At 48.6% G+C, this 14,713-nt stretch overlaps 1 protein-coding gene across 1 annotated transcript in view; it reads right to left on the bottom strand.

Annotated features, from left to right (window-relative positions):
• Positions 1-14,274, bottom strand: part of LOC119968020 (solute carrier family 43 member 3-like) — a gene marked incomplete at its 5' end in the record, with an annotated part of 39,552 nt that extends 25,278 nt beyond the window's left edge. Inside the window, 3 exons of the mRNA XM_038801123.1 lie at positions 5,665-5,804; positions 7,318-7,410; positions 14,161-14,274. Of these exons, the coding sequence (XP_038657051.1) occupies positions 5,665-5,804; positions 7,318-7,410; positions 14,161-14,274 (347 nt within the window). The remainder of the gene's footprint in view (positions 1-5,664; positions 5,805-7,317; positions 7,411-14,160) is intronic.
• Positions 14,275-14,713: the final 439 nt, after the last annotated feature.

Below are 14,713 nucleotides of genomic sequence, written 5' to 3'. Positions count from 1 at the left end.
TCTTTGCGTAAAAAAACCACCTCTGACCTCTGTCCTATATCTATTACCCCTCAATTTAAGGCTATGTCCCCTCATGCTAGCCACCTCCATCCGCGGGAGAAGGCTCTCACTGTCCACCCTATCTAACCCTCTGATCATTTTGTATGCCTCTATTAAGTCACCTCTTAACCTTCTTCTCTCTAACGAAAACAACCTCAAGTCCATCAGCCTTTCCTCATAAGATTTTCCCTCCATACCAGGCAACATCCTGGTAAATCTCCTCTGCACCCGCTCCAAAGCTTCCACGTCCTTCCTATAATGAGGCGACCAGAACTGTACGCAATACTCCAAATGCGGCCGTACTAGAGTTTTGTACAACTGCAACATGACCTCATGGCTCCGGAACTCAATCCCTCTACCAATAAAGGCCAACACACCATAGGCCTTCTTCACAACCCTATCAACCTGGGTGGCAACTTTCAGGGATATGTACATGGACACCGAGATCCCTCTGCTCATCCACACTGCCAAGAATTTTACCATTCGCCAAATATTCCGCATTCCTGTTATTCTTTCCAAAGTGAATCGCCTCACACTTCTCTACATTAAACTCCATTTGCCACCTCTCAGCCCAGCTCTGCAGCTTATCTATGTCCCTCTGTAACCTGCAACATCCTTCCACACTGTCTACAACTCCACCGACTTTAGTGTCGTCTGCAAATTTACTCACCCAACCTTCTGTGCCCTCCTCTAGGTCATTTATAAAAATGACAAACATCAACGGCCCCAGAACAGATCCTTGTGGTACACCACTCGTAACTGAACTCCATTCTGAACATTTGCCATCAACCACCACCCTCTGTCTTCTTTCAACTAGCCAATTTCAGGTCCACATCTCTAAATCACCCTCAATCCCCAGCCTCCGTATTTTCTGCAATAGCCGACCGTGGGGAACCTTATCAAACGCTTTACTGAAATCCATATACACCACATCAACTCCTCTACCCGCGTCTACCTGTTCAGTCAACTTCTCAAAGAACTCGATAAGGTTTATGAGGCATGTCCTACCCTTCACAAAACCATGCTGACTATCCCTAATATTATTCCTATCTAGATGATTATAAATCGTATCTCTTATAATCCTCTCCAAGACTTTACCCACAACAGACGTGAGGCTCACCGGCCTACAGTTACCGGGGTTATCTCTACTCCCCTTCTTGAACAAAGGGACCACATTTGCTATCCTCCAGTCCTCTGGCACTATTCCTGTAGCCAATGATGACATAAAAATCAAAGCCAAAGGCTCAGCAATCTCTTCCCTGGCTTCCCAGAGAATCCTAGGATAAATCCATCAGGCCCCGGGGACATATCTATTTTCACCTTGTATAGAATTGCCAACACTTCTTCCCTACGCACCTCAATGCCATTTATTCTAATAGCCTGGGTCTCAGCATTCTCCTCCACAACATTATCTTTTTCCTGAGTGAATACTGACGAAAAGTATTCATTTAGTATCTCGCTTATCTCCTCAGCCTTCACACACAACTTCCCACCACTGTCCTTGACTGGCCCTACTCTTACCTTGTCATTCTTTTATTCCTGACATACTTATAGAAAGCTTTTGGGAGTTGTGAAGGAACAGTGCTAACCACTATGCTACCGTGCCGCCCATAGATTCCAGTCTGTAACTCACTCCTGGGTGTCTGTTATCCTGTATATAAACCACCCTGAACCCCTCGATTAGATTCCAGTATGTAACTCACTCCCGGGTATCTGTTATTCTATATATAAACCGCCCAGAACCCCTCGATTAGATTCCAGTCTGTAACTCACTCCCGGGTATCTGTTATTCTATATATAAACCACCCTGAACCCCTCGATTAGATTCCAGTCTGTAACTCACTCCCAGGTATCTGTTATTCTGTATATAAACCATCCTGAACCTCGATTAGATTCCAGTCGGTAACTCACTCCCAGGTATCTGTTATTCTGTATATAAACCGCCCTGAACCCCTCGATTAGATTCCAGTCGGTAACTTACTCCCAGGTATCTGTTATTCTGTATATAAACCGCCCTGAACCCCTCGATTAGATTCCAGTATGTAACTCAATCCCGGGTATCTGTTATTCTGTATATAAACCGCCCTGAACCCCTCGATTAGATTCCAGTCTGTAACTCACTCCCGGGTATCTGTTATTCTATATATAAACCATCCTGAACCCTTCGATTAGATTCCAGTCTGTAACTCACTCCCAGGTATCTGTTATTCTGTATATAAACCACCCAGAACCCCTCGATTAGATTCCAGTATGTAACTCACTCCCGGGTATCTGTTATTCTATATATAAACCGCCCTGAACCCCTCGATTAGATTCCAGTCTGTAACTCACTCTTGGGTATCTGTTATCCTGTATATAAACCATCCTGAACCCCTCGATTAGATTCCAGTCTATAACTCACACCCAGGTATCTGTTATTCTGTATATAAACCACCCCGAACCCCTCGATTAGATTCCAGTCTGTAACTCACTCCCGGCTATCTGTTATTCTCTATATAAACCACCCCGAACCCCTCGATTAGATTCCAGTCTGTAACTCACTCCCAGGTATCTGTTATTCTGTATATAAACCACCCCGAACCCCTCGATTAGATTCCAGTCTGTAACTCACTTCCGGGTATCTGTTATTCTGTATATAAACCACCCCGAACCCCTCGATTAGATTCCAGTCCGTAACTCACTCCCGGGGATCTGTTATTCTGTATATAAACCACCCCGAACCCCTCGATTAGATTCCAGTCTGTAACTCACTCCCAGGTATCTGTTATTCTGTATATCAACCATCCTGAACCCCTCGATTAGATTCCAGTATGTAACTCAATCCCGGGTATCTGTTATTCTATATATAAACCGCCCTGAACCCCTCGATTAGATTCCAGTCTGTAACTCACTCTTGGGTATCTGTTATCCTGTATATAAACCATCCTGAACCCCTCGATTAGATTCCAGTCTATAACTCACTCCCGGGTATCTGTTATTCTGTATATAAACCACCCGAACCCCTCGATTAGATTCCAGTCTGTAACTCACTCCCGGGTATCTGTTATTCTGTATGTAAACCATCCTGAACACCTCGATTAGATTCCAGTCTGTAACTCACTCCCGGATACCTGTTATTCTATATATAAACCGCCCTGAACCCCTCGATTAGATTCCAGTCTGTAACTCACTCTTGGGTATCTGTTATCCTGTATATAAACCATCCTGAACCCCTCGATTAGATTCCAGTCTATAACTCACACCCAGGTATCTGTTATTCTGTATATAAACCACCCCGAACCCCTCGATTAGATTCCAGTCTGTAACTCACTCCCAGGTATCTGTTATTCTATATATAAACCGCCCTGAACCCCTCGATTAGATTCCAGTCTGTAACTCACTCTTGGGTATCTGTTATCCTGTATATAAACCATCTTGAACCCCTCGATTAGATTCCAGTCTATAACTCACTCCCGGGTATCTGTTATTCTGTATCTCAACCACCCGAACCCCTCGATTAGATTCCAGTCTGTAACTCACTCCCGGGTATCTATTATTCTGTATATAAACCATCCTGAACCCCTCGATTAGATTCCAGTCTGTAACTCACTCCCGGGTATCTATTATTCTGTATATAAACCATCCTGAACCCCTCGATTAGATTCCAGTCTGTAACTCACTCCCGGATACCTGTTATTCTGTATATAAACCACCCCGAACCCCTCGATTAGATTTCAGTCTGTAACTCACTCCCGGCTATCTGTTATTCTCCATATAAACCATCCTGAACCCCTCGATTAGATTCCAGTCTATAACTCACTCCCGGGTATCTGTTATTCTGTATATAAACCACCCGAACCCCTCGATTAGATTCCAGTCTGTAACTCACTCCCGGGTATCTGTTATTCTATATATAAACCGCCCTGAACCCCTCGATTAGATTACAGTATGTAACTCAATCCCGGGTATCTGTTATTCTGTATATAAACCACCCCGAACCCCTCGATTAGATTCCAGTCTGTAACTCACTCGGGTATCTGTTATCCTGTATATAAACCATCCTGAACCCCTCGATTAGATTCCAGTCTATAACTCACTCCCGGGTATCTGTTATTCTATATATAAACCGCCCTGAACCCCTCGATTAGATTCCAGTCTATAACTCACTCCCGGGTATCTGTTATTCTGTATCTCAACCACCCGAACCCCTCGATTAGATTCCAGTCTGTAACTCACTCCCGGGTATCTATTATTCTGTATATAAACCATCCTGAACCCCTCGATTAGATTCCAGTCTGTAACTCACTCCCGGGTATCTATTATTCTGTATATAAACCATCCTGAACCCCTCGATTAGATTCCAGTCTGTAACTCACTCCCGGATACCTGTTATTCTGTATATAAACCACCCCGAACCCCTCGATTAGATTTCAGTCTGTAACTCACTCCCGGCTATCTGTTATTCTCCATATAAACCATCCTGAACCCCTCGATTAGATTCCAGTCTATAACTCACTCCCGGGTATCTGTTATTCTGTATATAAACCACACGAACCCCTCGATTAGATTCCAGTCTGTAACTCACTCCCGGGTATTTGTTATTCTGTATATAAACCACCCCGAACCCCTCGATTAGATTTCAGTCTGTAACTCACTCCCGGATACCTGTTATTCTGTATATAAACCGCCCTGAACCCCTCGATTAGATTCCAGTCTGTAACTCACTCCCGGATACCTGTTATTCTGTATATAAACCACCCCGAACCCCTCGATTAGATTTCAGTCTGTAACTCACTCCCGGCTATCTGTTATTCTCTATATAAACCACCCCGAACCCCTCGATTAGATTCCAGTCTGTAACTCACTCCCGGGTATCTATTATTCTGTATAAAACCACCCCGAACCCCTCGATTAGATTCCAGTCTGTAACTCACTCCCGGGTATCTGTTATTCTGTATATAAACCACCCCAAACCCCTCGATTAGATTCCAGTCTGTAACTCACTCCCGGGTATCTATTATTCTGTATAAAACCACCCCGAACCCCTCGATTAGATTCCAGTCTGTAACTCACTCCCGGGTATCTGTTATTCTGTATACAAACCACCCCGAACCCCTCGATTAGATTCCAGTCTTTAACTCACTTCCGGGTATCTGTTATTCTGTATATAAACCACCCCGAACCCCTCGATTAGATTCCAGTCTTTAACTCACTCCTGGGTATCTGTTATTCTATACATACACCACCCAAACCCCTCGATTAGAATCCAGTCTTTAACTCACTCCTGGGTATCTGTTATTCTATATATAAACCACTATGACCCCTCGATTAGATTCCAGTCTGTAACTCACTCCCTGGTATCTGTTATTCTATATGTAAACTATCCTGAACCCCTCGATTAGATTCCAGTCTGTAACTCACTCCCTGGTATCTGTTATTCTATATGTAAACTATCCTGAACCCCTCGATTAGATTTCAGTCTGTAACTCACTCCCGGGTATCTGTTATTCTATATATAAACCATCCTGAACCCCTCGATTAGATTCCAGTCTGTAACTCACTCCCAGGTAACTGTTATTCTTTATATTAATCCCTCCAGTCTGCTCAAAGACATTCCAGTGCGTAACTCCGTGCTGTCTTCCTTACCCATACGTGTATCCATCCGGGACATGGTATGGAATGGATGTTCTGGGAAGCAGGAAGAAGGTGCGCAGGAGATGAATGGAGCTGAGGCAGCTGATGAACAGGAACATCGACTTCAAGGATAGACCAGCCTCGTACAAAACCTACAGGGAGAGGGGGAATGGGAGGGAGGGGCAGGAGGGGGTGGGGGAATGGGAGGTGGGGGCAGGAGGGGGTGGGGGAATGGGAGGTGGGGGCAGGAGGGAGTGGGGGAATGGGAGGTGGGGACAGGAGGGGGTGGCCAAAGGCGGAATAAAACAAGAAGTGAGAAATGATCATGGTCCAGAAGTTCAAGGTGGAGAATCATTTTGGGTAGAGATAAGAAATAGCAAATAAACAAGCCACAACATAAACATAACAAAATAACGTGGTTTGCAAGGAAGCTGTTGCAAACAAAGTGGGAGATTTAAATTTTAATATGGGCTAAACAAATGAATTGACCATGGTCGCCTGGGGGAGCAAGTTCAGAGACAGTTTCCCCCAGAGTGATAACTTCTGGAACGAGCTATTTCAGAGCTGCTCATGTGCAATGTGACTGAGTTGATTAAAAACCTCATAATGAAGGATCCTGAGGCAAGAATGATGATAGCTTGAAAGGATGTGACTTTGAATTTGGGGGTGAGAAACGTATCTGGGACATTGGCTCTGAGGTGTGATTCGGTCGGTCGTTGCTTGACTTGACCGTGGGGCAGCTCTCCAAATTTTTGAAAACATTTTTATCGAAGAATTTTCATTGTTAACAATCGAACCAGAGAAAAATGGGTGTCACAATTTACAGTATGAAAGAAACACGACCAACCGTACAGATCGCGTCCGACGAAACCACCCACCCCCAACCATAAACTAAACCCCACCCCGAACAACAAACGGTGACCAACTCTTTCTAAAAAAAGTGAAATGAATGTCTGCCATTGCAGATCAAACCCATCACCCAACCGTACACGACCTTCTCCAAATGTAAAATTATTATGTGCTCGCCCAACCAGGCCAAGGTTCTGGGTGGAGCAGGGGATCTGCACGCCAGCAGAACTTCCCTCAGGGCGGTTGACAAAGCGAATTCGAGGACATCCGCCTTCACTCCCGTCTGAAGCACCGGCAAATCCAATGCCCCCAAAATGGCCGCCAAAGAACGTTCAGAATTACTGACACGGTGTGAAAGAAGGAGACCCCAAAACCTTGGAAACTTGGGACATGACTAGAACGTAGGAGTGTAGTTACCCAGCCCCCGACAACACTGCTCACTGTCCTCCACTGGCCCGAAGAAACCACTCCGCCTAGCCTTGGTCAGACGGGCCCGATGCACCACCTTAACCTGGATCAGGCTGAGCCTCGCACCGGAGGGCGTGGAGTTTACCCAGCGAAGGAAGGGCCTCACTTCACACCTCCAATGCCAATTTGGCACCAGCCCTCAGAGATTAGTGTGGGCAACTCTTGCAGCTTTTCTCTCTCTCTCCTACTCCCCACACGCTCTCCACCACGCGCTCCCTCACACATCCCCGCTGCACCCCATCAGAGTCACGTCCCTCAGTGCCTCACCCTCATGTGTCCCTGCAGCCTCTTTCCCTCCACCCTCCCTTCACCCCACCACGAGGTAGCTTTTGAACCAACACCCCTCACCTTGACCAACAGAAACACAATTGCTGCAGAAATAAAGGCTCCGTTGTGCAAGGTGATCACTGTGGACCGTTTCCTCCCAAATAAGCTTCCAACCTGGGAACAGATCCAATGGGAACAGTCAGTGCTCCTGCGTCATGTGAGTGTACCTTTAAAAAATGGGTGTTTATAAATGGATGTGTCTATAAATATCTGTAGTGAGAGTACCTTTAAGAAATGGGTGTTTATCTGTGATGTCAGAGTGTGGGTGGAGCTGGGCTGTCTGTCAGCTTTTTACTTTTGTTTTAGGCTGTGTGCTGCAGGGTGTGTTTTAGTTTTGTTTTCAGTGTTGGAGCTGAAGCCAGACAGAGCAGGTGTACTGCTGTTCTCTCTGCCATGAAAAGACTATCTCTTGATCATTTGGTGAATTCAGAATTATAAATGTTCTCAGTAGTGAATGTCAACCTGATATGCTTCTGGTAAAAGGTGTTACTTACTGTTGTATTCTTTGGGGGTTGTATGTGAATTGATGGTTGTTAAGATGTTCACTGTATGTTTTAAAAAGGTTAACTTGAGTTCATAGAATAAACATTGTTTTGCTTTAAAAAATACTTTTCCATTTCTGCTGTACCACACCTGTAGAATGGGCCGTGTGCTCTCCATACCACAATCTAGTAAAAGTTGTGGGTCAGGTGAACTCCATGATACACTTTGGGGTTCTCTAAACCCTGGCCCATAACACTCTGTACGAGAATGTGAAGGCATTTGTTAACAGCTCCCTGACCACAGGGCAGCAGAGGTCCCAACGCAAAATCCGGCCTATGAGCTGTGGTAATGTGATCACACCCAGTGTGGTACTGGTCCCGCACATGTTATTAGGAAAGGTCCAGGCTTCAGTCTGGGCCTACTCCAATCATGCACTGATCACTGACAGACACACACACACACAGACACAGACACACACAGACAGCCACACACACACACAGTCAGACACACACACACACACAGACAGACACAGACACACAGACACAGACACACAGACACACACAGACAGACACACACACACACACAGTCAGACACACACACACACACGGACTCACAGACAGACACACAGAGACAGACAGACAGACACACAGTCAGACACACACACACACAGAGACACACACACGCACACACAAACAGACCGACAGAGACAGACAGACACACACACACACAGACAGACACACAGACAGATGGACACACAGTCAGACACACACACACACGCACACTCAAACAGACACACAGAGACAGACAGACAGACACACACAGTCAGACACACACACACAGAGACACACACACACACGCACACACAAACAGACCGACAGAGACAGACAGACACACACACACACACACAGACAGATGGACACACAGTCAGACACACACACACGCACACACAAACAGACACACACACACACGCACACACAAACAGACACACAGAGACAGACAGACAGATACACACACACACAGACAGATGGACACACACACACACAGACAGGCACACACAGACACAGACACATACAGTCAGACACACACACACACAGTCACACACACACAGACACACAGACAGACAGACAGACACACACAGTCAGACACACACACACACGCACACACAGACAGACACACAGAGACAGACAGTCAGACACACACACACAGTCACACACAGTCAGACACACACACAGACACACACACACAGACAGACAGACAGACCGAGACACACACACGAACACATATACAGACACACAGAGGCAGACAGACACACACACAGACAGACACACACACACACAGACAGCCAGACACACACACACACAGTCAGACACACACACAGTCACACACACACACAGACAGACAGACACACACACACAGACAGAAACACACACACACAGACACACACACACAGTCAGACACACACAGACACACACACACAGACACACACACACAGACACACACAGACACACACACACACAGACAGACAGACACACAGACAGATGGACACACACACACAGACAGGCCCACACAGACGCATACAGTCAGACACACACACACACACAGACAGACACACACACACACAGACAGACACACACGCACACAGACAGACACACACACACACACAGAGACAGCCAGACACACACACACAGTCAGACACACACACACAGACACACAGAGACAGACAGTCAGACACACACACACAGTCAGACACACACACAGTCAGACACACACACACACAGAGACACACACACGCACACACAAACAGACACAGAGACAGACAGACACACACACACAGACAGATGGACACACAGTCAGACACACACGCACACACAAACAGACACACACACACACACACACACAGACAGATGGACACACACACACACACAGACAGGCCCACACAGACACAGACGCATACAGTCAGACACACACACACACAGTCACAGACACACAGACAGACAGACACACACACACAGTCAGACACATACACACACGCACACACAGACAGACACACAGAGACAGACAGTCAGACACACACACAGTCAGACACACACACAGACACACACACACACACACAGACAGACACACACACAGAGACAGCCAGACACACACACACAGACAGACAGACACACACAGACAGAAACACACACACACACAGACACACACACACAGTCAGACACACACACACAGTCAGACACACACAGACACAGACACACACACACACACACAGTCAGACACACACACACAGACACACACACACACACACAGACAGACACACACACACAGAGACAGCCAGACACACACACACAGTCAGACACACACACAGTCAGACAGACACACAGAGAGAGACAGACAGACACACATACACAGACAGACAGACACACACAGACAGAAACACACACACACAGACACACACACACACACAGATACACACACACAGTCAGACACACACAGACACGCACACACACACAGATACGCACACACACACAGACACACACACACACACACACACACACACACACACCCTCTGTACAGAGAGTGAAGCATTGTCTTATTGTTACTGGACGAGTAATCTAGAACCACAGAGAAACGCCCCGTGGACCTGGGCTGGAATCCCACCCCAAGACAGAATTCAATTCAAAAATCCGGAATTAAAATCTCATGACCACAAAATCAGCATGGGAGAAACCCCCTGGTTGATTGGTGTCCTTCAGATCAGGAAATCTGCCGGGATGTGACTCCAGTCCCACAGCAATGCGGTCGAACAAGGGACAAAGTGAAGGGCGAAAGAATAAACCCGGATCCACCAGCCGACATTGAACCAGGTACCGGAGACGACAATGCTGATCTTGCAAAGTCCTCCATCCAAACATCTGGGGCGGGGGGGGGGGGGGGGGGGGGGGGGGTGCCAAAATTGGGAGAGCTGATTAACAGATTAATCTGACTTATTTATACTCACAGAATCATAACTTACAGTCAATGTCCCAGACACCACTATCACCGTTCCTGGGTATGTCCTGTCTCACCGGCAGGGCAGACCCAGGGGAGCTGGCAGCACAGTGGGATACAGACGGGAGGGAGTTACCCTGGGAGCTTTCAGCATCCACTCTGGACCCCATGAAGTCTCGTGGCTTCAGGTTAAACACAAGGAAACCTCCGGCTGATTACCACGTACCGGCCACCATCAGCTGATGAATCAGTACCCCTCCATGTTGAACACCACTTGGAGGAAGCACTGTGGGTGGCAAGGGTACAGAATATACTCTGGTTGGGGGGACTTCAATGTCCATCGCCAAGCGTGGCTCGGTAGTACCACCACAGACCGAGCTGGCCGGGGCCTAAAGGACAACAGCTGCTGGACTGGGACTGCAGCAGGGGGTGAGGGAACCAACAAGACGGTAAAACACACTTGACCCCATCCTCACCAACCTGCCTGCTGCAGGTGATTCTGTCCATGACAGTAACGATAGAACTGACCACCGCACAGTCCTTGTGGAGACAAAGTCCCGTCTTCACATTGAGGATACCCTCCATCGTGTTGTGTGGCTCTATCACCGAGCTAAATGGGGTAGATTCAGAACAGATCCAGCAGCTCAGGACTGAGCATCCATGAGTAACTGTGAGCAATTCAGCAGCAATTTTGTGTATTCGAGCACACTAACTCTATTTCCGAGCTTCCTTTCCAGGCAGTTCCATAGAAACAGCCATTTCCATAGCCTCCTGCAGAGTGTGATAAGCTCAGTGAGCAAACGTTTCTGTATCGCATTGCGACATGGGCCACAAACCAACCTGTCCCGAATAGTGTCATCGAGCACCGCTCCAAACTCATTATATTCTACAAGTCTTTTAGGGACAGCCACCAATTGCATCATTCAGGCTTCATCTTAGTTTTGTTCATGGAATCTAAAATGTGCCTTAATCAGCGAGGGTTTCAGTGAAAAATATACTTGCAAAATATTCACTCCCTCAGTACTGACGCTCTGACAGTGCGGCACTCCATCAGTACTGACCCTCTGACAGTGCAGCACTCCCTCAGTACTGACCCTCTGACAGTGCAGCACTCCCTCAGTACTGACCCTCTGACAGTGCAGCACTCCCTCAGTACTGACCCTCTGACAGTGCATCAGTCCCTCAGCACTGACCCTCTGACAGTGCAGCTCTCCCTCAGTACTGACCCTCTGACAGTGCAGCACTCCCTCAGTACTGACCCTCTGACAGTGCAGCACTCCCTCAGTACTGACCCTCTGACAGTGCAGCACTCCCTCAGTACTGACCCTCTGACAGTGCAGCACTTCCTCAGTACTGACCCTCTGACCGTGTGGCACTCCCTCAGTACTGACCCTCTGACAGTACAGCACTCCCTCAGTACTGACCCTCTGACAGTGCAGCACTCCCTCAGTACTGACCCTCAGACAGTGCGGCACTCCCTCAGTACTGACCCTCTGACAGTGCGGCACTCCCTCAGTACTGACCCTCTGACAGTGCAGCACTCTCTCAGTACTGACCCTCTGACAGTGCGGCACTCCCTCAGTACTGACCCTCTGACAGTGCAGCACTCCCTCATTACTGACCCTCTGACAGTGCAGCACTCCCTCAGTACTGACCCTCTGACAGTGCAGCACTCCCTCAGTACTGACCCTCTGACAGTGCAGCACTCCCTCAGTACCGACCCTCTGACAGTGCAGCACTCCCTCAGTACCGACCCTCTGACAGTGCAGCACTCCCTCAGCACTGACCCTCTGACAGTGCAGAACACCCTCAGTACTGACCCTAGGACAGTGCGGCACTCCCTCAGTACAGACCCTCTGACGGTGCAGCACTCCCTCAGTGCTGACCCTCTGACTGTGCGGCACTCCCTCAGTACTGACCCTCTGACAGTGCAGCACTCCCTCAGTACTGACCCTCTGACAGTGCAGCACTCCCTCAGCACTGACCCTCTGACAGTGCAGCACTCCCTCAGTACTGACCCTCTGACAGTGCAGCACTCCCTCATTACTGACCCTCTGACAGTGCAGCACTCCCTCAGTACTGACCCTCTGACAGTGCAGCACTCCCTCAGTACTGACCCTCTGACAGTGCAGCACTCCCTCAGTACTGACCCTCTGACAGTGCATCAGTCCCTCAGCACTGACCCTCTGACAGTGCAGCTCTCCCTCAGTACTGACCCTCTGACAGTGCAGCACTCCCTCAGTACTGACCCTCTAACAGTGCAGCACTCCCTCAGTACTGACCCTCTGACAGTGCAGCACTCCCTCAGTACTGACCCTCTGACAGTGCAGCACTTCCTCAGTACTGACCCTCTGACCGTGTGGCACTCCCTCAGTACTGACCCTCTGACAGTACAGCACTCCCTCAGTACTGACCCTCTGACAGTGCAGCACTCCCTCAGTACTGACCCTCTGACAGTGCGGCACTCCCTCAGTACTGACCCTCTGACAGTGCGGCACTCCCTCAGTACTGACCCTCTGACAGTGCAGCACTCTCTCAGTACTGACCCTCTGACAGTGCGGCACTCCCTCAGTACTGACCCTCTGACAGTGCAGCACTCCCTCATTACTGACCCTCTGACAGTGCAGCACTCCCTCAGTACTGACCCTCTGACAGTGCAGCACTCCCTCAGTACTGACCCTCTGACAGTGCAGCACTCCCTCAGTACCGACCCTCTGACAGTGCAGCACTCCCTCAGTACCGACCCTCTGACAGTGCAGCACTCCCTCAGCACTGACCCTCTGACAGTGCAGAACACCCTCAGTACTGACCCTAGGACAGTGCGGCACTCCCTCAGTACAGACCCTCTGACGGTGCAGCACTCCCTCAGTGCTGACCCTCTGACTGTGCGGCACTCCCTCAGTACTGACCCTCTGACAGTGCAGCACTCCCTCAGTACTGACCCTCTGACAGTGCAGTGCTCCCTCAGTACTGACCCTCTGACAGTGCAGCACTCCCTCAGTACTGACCCTCTGACAGTGCAGCACTCCCTCAGTACTGACCCTCTGACAGTGCAGCGCTCCCTCAGTACTGACCCTCTGACAGTGCAGCACTCCCTCAGTACTGACCCTCTGACAGTGCAGCACTCCCTCAGTACTGACACTCTGACAGTGCAGCACTCCCTCAGTACTGACCCTCTGACAGTGCGGCACTCCCTCAGTACTGACCCTCTGACAGTGCGGCACTCCCTCAGTACTGACCCTCTGACAGTGCAGCACTCCCTCAGTACTGACCCTCTGACAGTGCAGCACTCCCTCAGTACTGACCCTCTGACAGTGCAGCACTCCCTCAGTACTGACGCTCACACAGATCAGTGCTCCCAGAGTAGATTTAACGCTCGATTAAACATGGAATTACCTGTATGTTTGTCAATATAAAGATGGTTCCTCCAGTAGTCAGGAAACTCACTGCAGGAAACAGCAATACTGCAGAGGCTGTAACAAAGGGAATGAGTGAATGATTGAAAGAACATGCCGATCAACACATCATAATGGGAGGCACGATAGCACAGTGGTTATCACTGTTGCTTCACAGTTCCAAGGTCCCAGGTTCGATTCCAGTCTTGGGTCACTGTCTGTGCGGAGTCTGTACGCTCTCTCCGTGTCTGCGTGGGTTTCCTCCGGGTGCTCCGGTTTCTTCATTGCAGTGTTAATGTAAACCTACTTGTGACATTAATAAAGGTTATTCTTGTTATTTACCCACGTTAGCACAGGCCTCAATCTCGCTGATACCTAAGAAAGACAAAGACCCAACGGAATGTTGATCATACAGACCCATATCTCTGCTGAACGCAGACGCCAAAATACTGGCCAAAATCCTAGCCAAAAGGCTAGAAGACTGTGTACCTGAGTTGGTCACAGAGGACCAGACGGGCTTCGTCAAAGGTAGACAGCTTACCTCGAACATCAGG

The sequence above is a fragment of the Scyliorhinus canicula genome, chromosome 6 (assembly GCF_902713615.1).
Source record: "Scyliorhinus canicula chromosome 6, sScyCan1.1, whole genome shotgun sequence".
Taxonomy (NCBI): domain Eukaryota; kingdom Metazoa; phylum Chordata; class Chondrichthyes; order Carcharhiniformes; family Scyliorhinidae; genus Scyliorhinus; species Scyliorhinus canicula.
Note: the sequence above shows the minus strand (reverse complement) of the source record. Positions and strands in the feature narration are given on the sequence as shown.